Genomic DNA, 16947 nt, shown 5'->3' on the forward strand with positions numbered 1-16947 from the left:
CACTTCCATACCCATGTACTGAAGACTGAGATCTCAGCCACCTTAGTTGAAATGCTTAACAGAAACAAGCCTAATGCCAAAACCACTTGTATTAGTGAAAAATAATTATTTCAGAGATTTTTATTTTAACTCTCTGTTCTTTGTAATATCACTAATTTTCTTTCCTTGCCAGTTTTGTCCTTTTGAAATATGATCAACATCAGGACTTTTTTTTTCCTTCTGTTTCACATTATGCTTACAAATGAATAGGCTTGTTAGCTGGAGCTAACAAACTTTTCTTTTTTTTTTTTTTCCTTTTTTTCCTTTTTTTTTTTTTTTTTTTTTGAGTTGTTTGATCTCTGAACACCCCATTCCTCTTCACATGTGGAACGGGAGAAATGTTGAAGGCAGTGCTTTATTGTTCACTGGTGGTGTGGCCTAATTCTCATCCCCTTAGGGTTTGCCTATATTAGGAAAGGGACCTAATCTTAGGACAAAATCAGCCAGCCTCAGCCATAAACCTTCAAGGGGAGGGATATAAGAAGCAAACAGGAGGTTTGCTGTCTTCAGCTGCTGGGAAAATTGGGTCCAGGTATCAGGAGGGTACCTGGTCCCAGTGCAGCTCTCCTGAAAGAAAACTCCAGTGACTTTGACGTTTTCACCGGTGCCGGATCTGCAGCTGCCCCGGTGAGCACCCCCCGCCCGTGGCAGGCGTCGCAGGTTCCCGCAGCATCGCTCTGCTCAGGCCCATGGTCTGCAGAAGCTGCAGATCTGGAGCCTTCCACCACCCCCACGGGCCGGCCACCGAGGCGCAGGGGAGATGGGAGGGCGGCTCCTCGAGGGTCTGCTCTCTTCCTTCGGATGCTCTGAAGTCACCACAGTAAGGCTTAAACAGCAATTATCCCCTCCGTGTTGCACAGAGGAAGAGGTGATAACACTCAATTCCTGGACAACACAGGCTTAGCTCATGAAGTGTGTGCCTATGGCCTTCCAGCACAGTGCGACGATTACAGCTCCCAGAGAATCCTAAAACAAAACTTCAACAGATACAAATAAATTGGCAGACTAAGGCCACATGGCTTATAATCATCAACACCTTCCTGCCCTGACAAAATAAAAGGAGAGAGAAATAAAATAAAGACATCACAGAGAGCACAACAGCATAAACTATTTCCTTTTATGTGTCTGAACTGTTACTGGTTACTTACAGTGAGAATGACCAGATCGAAAACAAAAGTCTGGGGGAATTTTGCCATCACCATTTTTAAAAGGTTCAGTCTCAGGAATTAATTTACTTCATGTTCTTCCCAGTTTAATAACTACCTACACTAACTGAAGTATCTACCTGTGGCTCCGGGAAACGTTAGAGTAACTTGTCTCACAGTAGTCTTGATGTCCCCTGAAAAGAAAATACAGTAAAATAAAGAGCAGTCAGGCAATCCTCCATTGTCGAGGATATGGTCTGTTATTAGTGATTTGCAATGTTTTCAGAGTCGGTTAATGTTTGATTACTGAAGTCATACGTAAGACACCACAGAGAATGGTTTGGCTTCAACTGCTGCTTCAGCTTCCATGGCTTTCCAAGTGTACAGGGTTTCCATACGAAATGTTGTTTCCTTAAGTTTGAAACCAAACCGTTCATGTACTTGAATACAGATTTATATTAATTTGAAAATTCTGACCTCTGCTTTCTACATAAATAGGTCTTTATTTATGACTAGGTTTAGGTATAATCCAGTTCTTGATTACTTTGTCAGCCATAAACTGTCTACCTTTGTTGAATTTCAACTCAATATAATTTCTTTTTCATCTCCCATTCCAGGCTGCTAGTTATTTACTTGTGTGTGGGCTTTATCTTACCTGGCTCCCGTAGAGCAGCCTCAGTGATGGCACTCGCAGTATGTGTTGCCATTCATAAACGGCCCGCGGCCGTGGGAAGAGGGATGCATCGGGAGGAAGCACGCTGCACTCATTGGCAAGAAATAGATACATAGACACACAAAGGCATTTTTATAATGCTTCTTATTTCAGGATCACTCGGATAGTCTGTTGTAGACACACTGTGGGTATTTTTATAGTATGTTATTAAGTATTTGATAAACTTAAAAAAAAAAAAAAAAGCTGTTGCTATCTCTGAGCAGCAGTCCTTTGCATGGACCGGTAAGCTGACACCCACAGCAGCATATGTCAGGAGCACATATGGTCTCCTACTGCACCAGATTTTATTCACTCACAAACACTTTGCAAGGGGGCATGTTAGTAAAACCTCCCCTCCCTGTCCCCTCCTCCTCTCAGAAATCTGGTAGGGGTTTTTTGTCACTTCTTACCATAAGTCCATCTCAAGAGACATGAACAACTGTAATAGTCCTGTTACATAAAGCAGAAAAGTTCTTTGAAACAACAATAAAAAAAATTTTATTGCCCAGCATTTGTGCACTATGGGGACAAAAGGTTGGCTGCATGGCAATTAAGTTAAAGCTATCTTTTGAGTTAAAACACCCCAAACATTCGAATGTGAATACAAATTCAATTGCTCTTTTAAACAATAAGTATGGGGTTTTAAATGAAACTGTACTTACACTCCAAGAAAGTTATATCTTAATTACAGTTTTTGAATAAAAACATTTATAATGCAAGAGCTGACCAACCTACAGTGATAAACTTCTTTCCTAATGCCTTTATCACATTCCTACAGTATTACTTACAGGTGTCTAGGAATATAAGCCACTCTTTTGCACAGCTATATTACAGCCATCAGTCTTTTTCTGTGCTTAAAATGGAGTTGTTTCCATATGTTGCGCTGCAGCACCTTAGGATGTCTCTGCCTGAGCTCTACCTAAGTCTTTATAGATTATGTAAGCGTCATCTATATTGGAACCAGAATTAATAATGTGATTGGGATGCAAAACTGGACGTGCACAGGAACAACTGACAGTGCAGTCATGGTGTAGTGCTGGACTGGGAAAAAGCAGCAGCTATGAGTTCTGTTCACCCTAAATTGCTATGAACTGAACTTCTGCAGAAGCTGGCATTTTTGGTGCCTCTTGTAGTGCTGGCGCACAAATTGGTACTTTCTCCTAAGCCACATCTAAAGAAAAATCTTGGCTCATAATGAATATACCAAATTATTAAATTTGATAATAGGCTTAAAACATGCATAATGACTAACTCCCACCGAGGCATATGTAAAAGGCCATCACATTCTAGCACCAGCCTTGATTTTGCCACCACGGGCGCTACAGAACAAGCGAGGTGGCCCTATTCCCATGCAACGAAGATTCTGCACGCAGGCTCTGGAGCTGAAGGTGCTCGCTCTTGTGCACGGGAGAGCCTCGTGTGCGCGTGTGTTTGTGCGTGGCGTGGGCGACATGCTGGCTCCTGATGTGGGGTAGAGCTGGGGGGAAGCGTGACGATGATGCCGAATGAAGAACGGATGACCTTTCTCCTTACCGTTCCCGTGCTACGTGCTGCTGCGTGATTTCCCACCCGCTTCCTTTCACAGACAGGTGAAAAGCAGGAGGTTAACAATGCCAAACGATTGAAAGGTTGACTAGGCACAAGTACTTCAATGACTACATAGTTCAGATGAAGGAAAAGAGAGAGAGAGAGAAGAGGGTTTGATAAAACTTGCTTCTGGAAGAGACGAGCTGAGGCTTGTTAGATAAACTCCGTGCAGACAAAGCAGAGCAGCTCACTTGGGTTAGCTGAGAGGCAGTGTAAGAAAAGCTATTGTTGACTTGTTGCAGCTTGCAGCAAAGAATTACCACTGGCTGTAGTTGGATTTGCCAGGGGGACTGCACGAATAGGCGTAAACCTGGTAGCTGTGGACATGAAGGAAAGAATCAGGCTCCAGCACTGGCCGGGTACTAAATTTCCTCTGTTGTCCAGCCATGATGAGTAAATACAGAGGTCGAGACCAAGGATGATTCACTTCAGTTTTGTGAAGAATTGCTGAAAATTTAACAAATTACCTGTCTTTAATATCCACTATATGCAGATGACATCTTCATCTGCTGATACCTAGATGGTCTGCTGCTGTATTGCAGTTTCTGGAGCTCATAACTAATTCTTCTTAGAAGGAAGTCTGTCACAGAGAAGGGACCAGAGGCAAGACTTGCATAATCTTCCTGTCATTTACATAATATGAAAAGCATCTGAATTAACAAATTAGTATATTTAAAAGTTATGAAAACACTTCTTCAGTCTGAAAAAAAAAAAAAAAAAAACCAAAACCACCAAAACAAACCAATTATAATAAATGAATGCATTTCCTTCCAACAAATGAGGTTTGAAAGAAGTTTTACCATTGTTAAAGAAAATTTCTTTTGAAGACATCTGCAACTCATACTTTGTGGCCACTTTGAGTGTACATTTCTCATTCACTACATATAGCCATGTCTGATGTTAGGTAATACTTTTTAGAAAACATTTCTCTTAATTTGAAGAGCATGTATATTGCTTTGTTTTTTAATCATGGAACATTTCTCAGACCATTCCAGACCTCTTAATTTCCTGTCAAGTTTACCTGGTGGGTTTAATTCCTCAGAATATTTTCTAGAACAAAAGAATGGCATGGTTAGTTCTCAGCTGCTCTAGTTGCCAAACCAGCTTGTGGAGCTGTGTGCTGTGTGCACCTTGCCAGATGACCAGGACAGCCTTTTGCCTTTAGATCTGCTGAATTTAATTATCACTGGACTTTTTCCATAGACAGCCAATACAAAGCAGGAGGGATTTCATACCCCCCTCTAAGCTAGAAGATGTTTTTCAGTGTCTGTTGATAGTAGCTGTTTGCATTACATGCTTATGAAAGCTTATTTGAGAATTATTTATTTGATGTTAAGGTTTATTTGAGAATGAAGAGAATGTTTTCTCCCAACCCTAATGTTTTTGTTCTGTTTTGGAGTGCTATGCCAACATCATCCTGTATGAAAGCATTCCTACCAACAGCCTTATTCCCAATAATATTCAGTATTGTCTGGTACTGTCAAAATATGTTAATTTATGACTTGGTTTACTGCTTTGAAAACTTGGTGTATGATACCATCGGAAAGATTAATATTAACTTTTAAACTTAACTGTAGAATGTAGACATGGAAACCCCTATTGGACAATCTGACTCCTCTGCCAGCATGAAGTATTCCTTTCAGTTCTTCATATCACTGGTTTTGTGGATTTCCCCCCTCCCCAGAATATAGATTTGGACTGACAGGGGGAATCATACTGCCCAGGTATATTGCAGGAAATTCCAATATTCCCTTTTATGCTAGTACAGCTCTGTGGAACAGAAAGCCATTCAACAGTATTATTTGTCACCTTTCCTAGGTTGTTCTGTGGGGTCATGAGGGTTTGCTTACCATCAGAGTTTCACAGTGACCCTGCTAGTGAAAGATGCTTGTGAGAAGCACTAATTTGGTGAATCTACCAACTGGGACTTGGGGTCTGCAGTTGCAAATAATGGAGTGGGGATTGTAAACAGTTGGAGTCATCAGCTGGACCCTGGAAAGCTTTCTGCTACCCAGGATAGATCTGTAATCTGGGAATCTATGTATAAAAATTAGCCCTGCCTGTGTCTGAAGTTGCTTGGGTTTCTTTTAAGTTCATAACCATTCAGGATCTTTGGCTTCTTCCACTCCCTCTAGATGTTATGCAAAAATGTGGTCTGTAACACAATTTGCAACATGCCAGAAATGCATATTGGGATTAGTGACATTTCAAAAAACGAGGAGTTCATGGGTTCTTCACTCATGAATGGGAAATGCAATTAAGCCAAATAAAGGCTCTTTTCACTTGGCTCAAGATATTCCTTTGACTGGACAAAGTAACCGTGGAAGTTTATGGCATTTCTGCTTGTATTGCAGGTGCAGGGGCTACCTCTGGCATTTCAGCCATTTTCCCAAGTACCTCTGGCACAAGCACTTTCTCACCTTACCAGCATGCTCACAAAGGTAAGAAAGCATTCGCAGATTCAATTGAGCAGCTGTTTGTATTGAAAATGGCATCAACAAAGTGCCACCAAACTGAAAATACCCATTGTGAATTTCATTGACGCTATTTCCAGATTTCTAAAACTGCTATTAAAAATAATTCAGAATGAATTTTTATTTCTTGGTTAATCAACACCACTGTTTTAGTCAGATGGACATAAAATGGATTTGAAATGCACTTAATAATGCCAGAAATAAATTTAGCTCATTATTTGCAGCCATGCAGAAGTGGCGTTATGCCTCAGCAAAGCTTAGCTTAGACTGGTGAAAATAATTTAATGCACAAATATGGCCAGCCTCTTATTGAGCTATTATAAACAGTTCTCCAGCATGATTATTAGGTTTCAAAAATATGTGAACCTGAGAAGACACAACAGGAAGGCTGTAGCTAATGAGGTACTGACAATGCTGATCTTCCTGATATTGTCTGGAAACATGATCGTGAGGATCATGTTGTCAGAAAAATTAAAGTTTTCATGCATTTTAGCATATCTGTAATTTTATGCATGCTTTTGTGGTTTTTCAGTTCTGGTCTTTTGCATCCAAATTCTGCTTCTGAATGCCTTTTCACGTACCTTATTTTAAATTCACCTTCTTCCCATGCTGCTAGAAGCATGCATGCTCTGTTAGAAAAACATCAGTTCTACGTGAGCATTGTGTTCATCTTTTTACTGCAAAGCTTTTGATGCAGCCATAGTTACCAACAGTCATTTTAGTTCTCATCCTGTTTGCTTATTTACTTTTTTTTTTTCCTTTTCAGTGCTGTTTCCCAGAATACAGTGTTAGGAAAGCTGCTACCCTTGCTTACATACAGCTTTCAATATTATTAGCAGATAATATAATTTCCTATGTCTTTGTATCTGATGGAACATGCCATCAAATATTTTTAACAAATACTGTTAACTGGTTAGTGCAGCACAAATATCACAATTTTGAAAAACTGTTAATTAGTTTGCCTTTCAGATGTAACACTAAGTTTTTCAAAGCTTAACGAGTAATCAAGACTCAGATCAACTAAATGAGTAGGCAAAATACAAGTGTAGAGCAGACTGCAAACTGTGAAATATTCTCTGATCCTAAGAGTTGCTCCTTTATGAAATATTTTCATGTTTATTCCAGCAGATCTTTCAGGACAAGGACATCTGGCTACTGCTCTTATAATTGCCATGTCTACCATCTTCATAATGGCTATTGCCATTGTCCTTATCATCATGTTTTACATTGTGAAAACAAAACCTTCTGCTCAAGGTAATTGTTCAGCACATGAAATTTTAGCTGCAAATGCTATTTTTAGATAGCTTCTGAGAATACTTAGTGTTATATTTTTATATTCTAGCCTGTTGCAAGAGCCACTCAGTAAAAAATGTTGAAGCTCAGGCAAACACACAAGAAGAGAAGAAGGAAGTGCAAGGTACAATCTGCTTTTGTTTTGCTTTTTCTGTCCAAGACATTGGGCTTAAATGCTCTTAATGCATTTCTCTTAATTACAATTTCTCCTTTGAATTGTATAAAATCCACATCAGTTTACTAAAGAATTGTGTATAATAGTTTCTGTACTTCCAGAATGTCACTTAATCCTCTGATAGAAACTAAAAAGATGGCAGAGAAGTTTATGTTTGCAGTAAGGTTGCTAGCAGAACCAGCTCCTGAGACAAAACACTGCTTTGGAACCTCATTGTCAATTTAAATTTCTCTAATTGTTGGTCTACAGATAATGTTGTGATATTCTCTGAGAAAGAGGAGTTTGAGAAACTTACAGCAACGCCAGCTAAGGCTGTGAAAAGGTGGGTAAAAGATAAATATACTTCCAGTTTGAAGTGGGGGAGGGACATAGTCACCATTCAACCCTGGTACAGAGGAATGCATGAAGAGCAAATTAAATGGATGTGCTGGTGGTTTGCTGCAGCTGGGAAAGGTCTAGGCGCCTTAGCAGGCTTTTCCCCCTCTGGTTTCTAAGAGAGGGTGACAGACATTGCCAAAGAGAAACCGGTGTCCTCCCCACTCGCTCCGTGACCGGTTCATCAGTTCTTGGGGATCCCCCTCCCCTTTTAGAGGCCTATTTTTGGGACCTGACTGCTGCCTTCACATACACGCCCTTAGTAAGGTTCCCTTTCAGTTTTAGGCAGTAAAAACAGCTGCTCCAGGCCTCCGGGAAACTCCCTGTCCGTAGTGTCGTCCGGGTGGCACGGTGTGATAGTTTTCCTCACCTTGTGTCTGCCTGGCAGCCAAACCTGGCTGGGGTAACACGAATAAGGTGGGCTGAACACTGTCCTCAGCTGGAAAAATCCCTCTGTAAAAGGATTCTTGCAAGCTATGCGTGACTGTGTAACTTGGTGGGTATTGTACATATACCCTGGACAGGTGAATGCAGTTACATTCACAGGATTTTGGAGGAAAGGCATTTTGAAAAATGGAAGGCACTTGTATTACATTACTCTAGGGTAGCAAAAAGGAGATGGTTGGAGTCAACCCATGAGAGGCTTCGCTAAGATAACCGTATCTTTTTTTTTTACAGTGAAAATGATGCATCTTCTGAGAATGAACGGCTTTTAAGCCGTAGTATGGACAGTGACGAAGAAGCTGCAGTTGACAAGCAAGGGACTCCAGAGAGATGCTTGTTATCTTTAGTGCATTTGGCCAGAGATAAATCTTCTACAAGCAATAAATCAACTGGGGTGAGGCTATTTCAAGATTTCAAAACTGAGTGCATTTTTCCGTGTTTTTTTTTTTAATAAAACAATATACAAAATACCACCCCCTGCAATGCACTATAGTGCAGACCAGACTAATTTACAAGGGCTTCTCCAGACAAATTTATTGTAGAATCTCCTTTGCGTGGCAACATATATGCACATATCCACTGTCCAGGTCTGGAAAAAACAAATTTCCTACAAGAGTAATAACTTTGCTTTTTTGACTTTTACATTTTATAGACTAAAGAGAGAAAAATATAACAGCAAACCCCCAATATAGATGATGCTAATATAACTATCCCTGATGCTGTTTACCACAGAAAATCCAAGAAAAATAATGTAGCAGAATGGCTGGATTCATACAACAGCATAGCATCTGAGTACCTTGACCCAGTAGCATCGGTATTTTCATGGCACAGACTTTTCAATAATATCCGGTGTTGTGTCAGTTTTCTTGTATAATTTTGAAAAACATACGTGGTTTGAAGGTCACTCCTGTGCTCTGAAGGACACTGTAAATCCACTGTTTGTTTTGCTGTGGAGGGCCTTCACTTCTTTGTGCTGAGCTTGTACAGCTCAGGGTGTTTTATCTCATTTGGACTATTTCAGGGCATAGTTAAGGCCACACCTCAACCATACAACTTTTTAGTTTATATTAACATAAACTATCCTTAAAAAGAAGGTGTCTTCTCAGATATTTTTTATGTTTTTAGTACTTCAAAAATAATTTTGAAATGGCAATAGCTATGACAAAATCACATAATTAATATCAAACATCAGATATCTATTAAGAATAAGAAGGTTTGAAAACGCATCTTTCCATATTTGCATGTTTTAAATTGTTGGGATGGTTCAGCTCAACCTTTCCAAAATAGCTCATGTTTCAGCTGAGACCAGACACACAAAATCGCAACAAGAGAAATGGTTTTGTAGTTGAAGACAGTTATGACTGTCTGAAATAACTTGCTACTCCAGTGCTCACATTTTAAAATTCAGTTTTCTGAGGTCTGTCTAAATATATACCTTCACCATGCTTCTGTATGCACTGGCTTGAAATTGGATAATACAAGTTGGGTAGGCATGAAATCAGAACATTCAATAAGAAGTGGCTTACCTTATCTATCATATACAATAGATACATTCTCCAGAGTGATTTAGATAGAGAGCTTGTAAGCACACATGAAACATGAACTATTTCTTCCAGACCTTCTGTTCTAACACACTTCTCATGCACTGAAGCCTGCTGACAAGGCTGAAGACAAACTTTTCAATTAAAGTGTAAATTGCATCTGGATCCTCTGCTCCATACCTAAGATTTCACAATTAAGACAATTGCCAGATGTTAGAAAAGCAGCAGTTTGCTTCAGGCTGGAGATTAAGTAGCATTTCTAGTACAGGAAAGAGTATTAAGTAGCTATTGGACAAGGGTAAAGAAAGTTAGACTTAACCAAGTCTGCCCTTTCCTAGTTAAAACAAAACCCATTATGCAATGAGCTACCACATGGATGATCATTAGACTCAATTTGACCCATTTGCTTTCAGGATAAGCGCTACAAATCCCTCTCTGGTAAAAAGGAGGCTGCATAAGTCTTGCCCTAAAAATGAACGGAGAATGAAAATAAGCGTCCAACAACTTGCTTAGGAGGAGTTTTAATAAAACCCACTAAAAGAAAATCTCCTGTTTACAAGCTTCTAAAACAGCTAGTCCAAGCCTACAGTAGCAACAGAACCGATTAGGCACATGTAAATTATACCAAGAATATGTGAACAACAGTGTTGAACAACAATCAGGGTCTGCACCCCATCGCCCTGCGACACAACCCACTCCCACAGCTCTGCGCCTGCGAGACAGGCTTCGGGTGGGGCAGCCACTTATTTTGTGATCTCCAGCTGCAAGTCTATTAATCCAAGTCATTCATGTGCCTTGCCCTTTAGAGCCCAAACAAAATGAGGAAAATCTTTCCACAAAACAGAAGACTGAAAGCAAAGCTTTTTTTTTTTCTAGGCTGGTTTGCACTGAAAAGTGGCAAATTTGTGGAGATAGTGCTAGAGTCCTATCAAAGAGACAGCTTTTCAGAAAGCTCAGTCCTAACGAGAGCTGGGACAGGGATGACAATTCTAGTCCTTGAGAACTCATGACATTTTGACATTTGTTTTCACTCCACATTGAATCCAGAGCCAAACCTTGAGAATATTCTTGCCAAATAAAACTATATCAAAATGTCCATTTTCAGCTTGGAAAATGTCAGGTTTTCAGTCTGAGTTTCTTTCTTGTCAAAAATGACTAGAGCACTCTGGATCTCAGATTTTCCTGTACAAAGCTACACTGATTTTTATTTTTTTTTTTTAAATCTATCTGTAAAATGTTTCAAATTCAACCAGGCAATATATCATGGAAGAAAATACAGTTAATTAGTAATGCAGTAAGCAGTTCTATGTCAAATGACAGAAAGGAAGATCCCCTTATCTACCATCCTCTTAGACTACTGGAAGAAGGCAATTCCAGTCTGAATTTAATTCCCTGTGGCCAGTCCTGTCCTGGTTTACCTGGACATCCCTGCACTAATTGTCTGCATGAGGTATTGCATTTGTCCTTGTTGTCAGGAGTTTGCTTGGGTCTGACAGAGAAATAAAACATACAAACACTTGGAGCAGAAAAGTAATTGAACTGAAAAAAGACTAGAAGGTGGAGAGAAAGATCTCTAGCAGTGGAAAGTGAAATCAGAAATAGGTTATGCTTCATGGAATAATTGCTGTGTCCTTTTCTTTGAGTCTTCAAAAGGGACCCTTGAGGACATTATGTGATAAACCCTAGCACCATGAAATTAAGACTTCCCACAGGTTTTCCACTGCTGTCTGCTAATTTACTCCCGTGACTGAAAAATTAATGAAATAAAACTCTTCTCATTTAGATTCAAAGTCGAAGGAAAAAGATACTTGATGTGTATGCTAACGTATGCGACGTTGCAGAAGGTGAGTGTTCAAAACTAGCACCTATACTAACAGCATAAAATCAGGGTGCAAGTGTTTGCTAGAAAATAAGACAGGCCTTTGCCTTCCCATGTAAAGTAGAAAGTCCAAATCCAGAAAAAAAAAAAAAAAACCAAACATTCTGTGGATGGATTTGTGCTCACTTGCCAGGAAGCCCTGGGTTGCACGGGGACACGCACACAGACCGAGCTGCCGAGGAGCGCGCTCGCGTGCCCCAGCTGGAGGAAATCTCTTCGGTTTGTTTGGTTCGTCCCTTGGAAATACAGGTGGAAACTAGTTCCAAATATGAAAGTGTGACTGGGGGAGGGTCAGGATTGAGGGTAAGACACGAGTCGCGACCTACCCTGCTTCTCTGAATGCTGCCCAGATCTCACAACAAAAAGTGGAACTTCCAAGTTTTAAGTGTTTTAAACCTCTTTAGCACTTGACTACCTGGACTGTTTTGGCAGAAGAGACTAATTAATTTCCCTGCAGAACAGGAGATGTGACTGCATTTACTTCCCCACACTTACAAACTTTGCACATATGCGTATGAGTTTTCTGTGGTTCAGGGAGCTCTATCTCCCACCAAATTACTGCTGTTGAGTATGAAGCAGGAAAACTACAGAGGCAAAAGACTCTTTTTGGAAAAATGCCATTGCTGGTTCTCTCCTCTATTCTGTGACCATGAATATATGGAAAAAAATGTCCAGGAAAAAAAATGGCTGTTTCCCCACAAGATGAATGTTAAATCCTCTCGAGAGATTCAGTGATAGTAATAACAACTGGGCACTTGCAGGGACATTTATGCTTGGAAGCATCTGGCACCATTGCTTCACCTCACTCCTCATATTCCTACAAGGGCAACTTTCAATTACAGAGATGTTACAGCAGCTGCTGGTGACAGACTCAGGGAAGGGTCAAAGCTGTCTCTTGAGCTCAAACACTGTGCCTGACATGCAGAGGTGTGCTAATGGGCCGGCTCACTAGGGATGTGATTGCAATATACTTTGATTTCTAACAGCTAGTAAATTCTCAAAGGAAGGGGTAGTGCCATGGGAATTCACACAAGCCATCTAATGCTTCTTTCCCAGGCAACTTTTTACCCTAATTATCATCCCCTACTGTCACCAGGAAGAATTAATTTGCTAATATACAGTAACAACTTTGGAGCTAGACATACCTATCATGGACCAGCACTTAAAGAATTTAGCTGTACTTATTGCTAAGGGTATGAGCTGTAGTACTTCAGTAACTTGAATAGTCAAGACCCATGCACAGAGCCATCTGACAATAAACACCTCGCTTTGCAGGTCTGAGCCCTACGGAGCTGCCCTTCGATTGCCTGGAGAAGACCAGCCGAATGCTCAGCTCGACCTACAACACAGAAAAAGCCATCGTGAAAACGTGGCGTCACCTTGCCGAGAGCTTTGGACTGAAGAGAGATGAGATAGGTGGCATGACAGATGGCATGCAGCTATTTGACCGCATCAGCACAGCGGGTTACAGCATCCCAGAACTGCTAACCAAACTGGTGCAAATCGAGCGGCTGGATGCTGTCGAATCCTTGTGTGCAGATATTCTGGAGTGGGCACAAACAATGCCTGCTCCTGAGCCAGCAGGGACGTCCTGACATGCCTGCCTGGGACCCGCGCTTCCACACCACCCGCAAGAACCATGATTCCAGCAAGCACCATGTCAAAGACTTTGGACAAAAGACCATCGATGTTGCTTCTACATAATCGCTCCCGATAACCAGCGGGAAGCTCTTCTCTTTGACTTTTAAAATAAGTGAAGTTACACATCTACCAAAACACGAGCAGAACTCTCCCAGGAAGCCTGGTATGAAACATGTCATTAAACAAAACGATCATGTTAAAGAGTTACTGATAATAAGTGGACACACAAATGTCCATTTTGCAGTCTGTGTGTAAGTGCAGATAACCTTGCTGACACCCTTTCTGCCTGGCCTTTGAGAAAACTATTGAATTGCTCTCTGAAAACATGCCTATCTCTTAGGTTTAATATGCCTACCAACAGTTTAATAGTTACAGTCAAATGCAGTGCCACAGCTACAGTATCAGTTGATACACATCAGGCACGTACATTTCTATCAGCTCTAACACATTTAATACGTAACCAGTTTCATTTTCTATACTTACTATGGGTTTGCTGAATCTGGAAGTATGTGCATACGTGTATATACACAATCCTCAGATTAACTAACTATACTATATGAAAAATGTCAACATAATTTACAGATTGAAGTGCTTCAAAACACTGTACATAATGCATGCAAATGCACTCTTGGTCCATACTGACATTTCAGAAATTGTAAATTCAAACTGCTGACTTGCTGAGGACACAAGCCAGTTAGCAAGTGGGCAGTAAAAATTGGAAGTCAATCCTTGTAAGTTGAGAGCAACAAGTTGTTCTCTTTTTTGCTATTAAAAAAAAAAAAAAAAAAAAAAAAAGATAAATAGTGCAGCAATGAAAACAGCTTGTCCACTACCATGAAAAATGTATTTTTCCAGTAGTGACATCTATATATCAAATTACATTACAGGCAGAGGAATTTCAGAGAACAGTGGTGCACGTTTGACAGTAGAGCAAAAAGAGTAGATTTCTTTAGAGACACTTGAAATGCAGAAGAAAAAGGTTTTTTAAATGCTATGCTCTTGTAAACGTAGACCATGAGTAACAGAATTCATAAGTGAAAACCAGCTCCTCTGGAACGTAAAGCATTATTGTGAATTTCTGTACAACAAAAATTGACCTTATTTTTTTCCTTTGAACTAACCTCTGATTTTCATGGTTAAAAGTTCTCTAAAACTTGTTCAGGCTACACATCAGTAGCTGCTATCAAACCTATTTGTTTAATTTATAGCTCAAATGAATGATGACAGATTTCAACAAGTGCAGCCACTAAATTAAGAGATGTGTCAGTTACAAAGCAATACTTTTTAAATTCCAAAATGCATAACTGAACAAAATGCTATAAGAAATATTAACTATTACCCTGAAGTTAACAACCAGTGTTCCATCACTTAGTAACTAGATCTTATCTATGAAACTATCATAATTGTGCAGAACATTTAGTATCACCCTTTAACATCTATATTTAGTATCTTTTCAGCACTTGATTTGTATAGCAGAGGAAGTACATACTGCAACATAAAACTTATACCTTTCATTATTCTTCTTCCACCATTTCTTTCATATCATAACACACTCTTCATTAATTTGCATATGCCAAATTTGATGAGAATTTTGGCTTTTCTTTTAACAAAGCAGCACGCTGCATTCTTTTGAACATTTAACTAGCTAATTGATGTTTAATTTAGGGGTGAGATTCTTGCTGTCTTGGAATCATCGACAAATTCATACAGATTTCAACAGGCTTCAATAAGATTTCTAGATCTGCTGACAGCTTAACAATCTTCAACAAGATTTTCAAGACCCTGAATTTGCAGCTTAGTACTATTGCTACTAGAATAAAACAGGGAAAGAGAAAAAAAAAAAAAAAAAAAGCGAAGATTCTATAATTCTTGTGCCAGTGTGTACCTACAGTGTTATTCAGTGGACTGCCTCCTATATTTCGTGTGTCATTTAATAGTACACATCATTTATTTGTTTAAAAGAAGATACAGGAATCCTCTTTTTTTATGTTTATTGGGCCATTAAAAGTTAGGGTCTTGAAATCTATGGTGCCAATGTGAACACAGACTATTTAACGTTATTTTATTTAGTATACAATATTTTTATTGTTATACAAAAGATGTGCAGGAATGAAAAAAATTTCCTGTAGATCTTGCCAAAGCTTACTTTCTAATAATTTTGTTTAATGCTGTATATATAACTTATTATATTGTAAAGTATGAACATAAAATATGCTAATAAAAGAAAGAGGTCAAACACAGTTGTAGTAGCCATTTCTTTGATTAAAACATGTATTGCCTTATAAATCTGTAATTAAATGAGTTAGCCAAGGGCTAGCAGGCACATTCCTGTGGTATGTCTAGGTAACATGCATGAAGGAATCTTTGCATTCCCGTAGGATACTGTTTCTTTGCATCACACATCAGAAACTTTTGAAGCAGAAACCATTTTTCCTTTGTCAATATAGTTTTGGTTCAGTATGTCACCTTGTAGGTACTATGAAAATGCCAAACTCCCAGCAACTCCTTGGAGAAACTGTAAGTCGTTATGTAAGTACCGAGAGCTGGTACGACTGTGAGACTGGTGAGTAATCTCACGGTAGCAATACTCTCTCATTAATGTGTTTTCATTTTGCGTTCCTAAATTTGGAACCATATTATCAAGGATCTTAAGTGGAAGCTTTCACTGCATGACAGGATAATTATGTTCCTCCAAACTTAGGCTGCATCGGTGAGATCGCCGGCAGAACTGCTAACTTCTCCAAAAACCAGAGCACCGAGTTGCTGCATTTCCCCCAGACACTGGTGACTAAGCTGAGACTTTCGGAGTATTTCATACAGATCAAACATTTTCTAAATGGAAGAAACACTGTCCTACTTTAAAAACAGTTTGGGATTTTGTTTATTCAAATTCAGATGTTGGTTTCAGCATGATGAATATGCTCTTGTTCCGTCAATGATTAAAGAGAGGAAGGCTCCAGAAACTGCAACAAAAGCTTCTGAGTTTGCCAGATGGTTGGGAGGAATTGATGTTCTGAGTTCCACTTTACTGTCTTTTTACTCCCTGCACTACATGTGCGGGAGTTAACATAACATGAAGCACACTCCAACAGGCGCTGCTGCATCTGGACGTGTTGCTGTCAGAAAGGCTTGGGCATTCTCTGTTTTAAGGTGCTTATGGACAGCCACCCAAAGGAGAGACTTTGGCTTCTAAAGTTTAACTTGAGAAAGCACAAACTCAAATCTGCATAAAATACCGATGTCTTTCCATTGCACAAAATAATGAAACAAACCACAGAAACATAAAAACCAAACCACCTGAGAAGCTTCTCTGGGATGTCATCTTTGTTTCAATTTTTCCTTCGTTTTTTTTTTTTTTTTTTTTTTTTTCCCCCACTACTTTTTCCTTCACGTGCAGTGCCTTCAGCACACTGGGATATATCTGTGCTAATACAGGTGCCTGCAGTGAGATTCATCTTGTGCTAAAGCAGGCATCTAAAATAATCAAGATGGGTTGCATCTTCAAACTGTAGGCTATAGGGTCTCTACACTATAAAGAGGACCTGGAGTGGCAATCTTTGATGTAAACATATATTCTACAGAGTCAAAGGTTAGATGAGTTGAATCTTACTAAGTAACCAATTAATTTCAGGTGTGTGACTG

At 39.6% G+C, this 16947-nt stretch overlaps 1 protein-coding gene across 4 annotated transcripts in view; it reads left to right on the forward strand.

Annotated features, from left to right (window-relative positions):
• Positions 1 to 15134, forward strand: part of EDAR (ectodysplasin A receptor) — a 74541-nt gene extending 59407 nt beyond the window's left edge. For 3 of the 4 annotated variants that reach the window (XM_032996945.2, XM_032996946.2, XM_032996943.2), the window contains exons 6-12: positions 5838 to 5924; positions 7083 to 7211; positions 7300 to 7374; positions 7675 to 7747; positions 8479 to 8638; positions 11569 to 11629; positions 12940 to 15134. In XM_032996945.2, the coding sequence (XP_032852836.1) occupies positions 5838 to 5924; positions 7083 to 7211; positions 7300 to 7374; positions 7675 to 7747; positions 8479 to 8638; positions 11569 to 11629; positions 12940 to 13259 (905 nt within the window). In that variant the 3' untranslated portion in view covers positions 13260 to 15134. The remainder of the gene's footprint in view (positions 1 to 5837; positions 5925 to 7082; positions 7212 to 7299; positions 7375 to 7674; positions 7748 to 8478; positions 8639 to 11568; positions 11630 to 12939) is intronic. The other variant, XM_032996944.2, reaches the window with a different exon arrangement.
• The last annotated feature ends 1813 nt before the right edge of the window (positions 15135 to 16947 follow it).

Source organism: Tyto alba, unplaced genomic scaffold (assembly GCF_018691265.1).
Source record: "Tyto alba isolate M040663 unplaced genomic scaffold, T.alba_DEE_v4.0 Super-Scaffold_45, whole genome shotgun sequence".
In the NCBI taxonomy this organism is placed as follows: domain Eukaryota; kingdom Metazoa; phylum Chordata; class Aves; order Strigiformes; family Tytonidae; genus Tyto; species Tyto alba.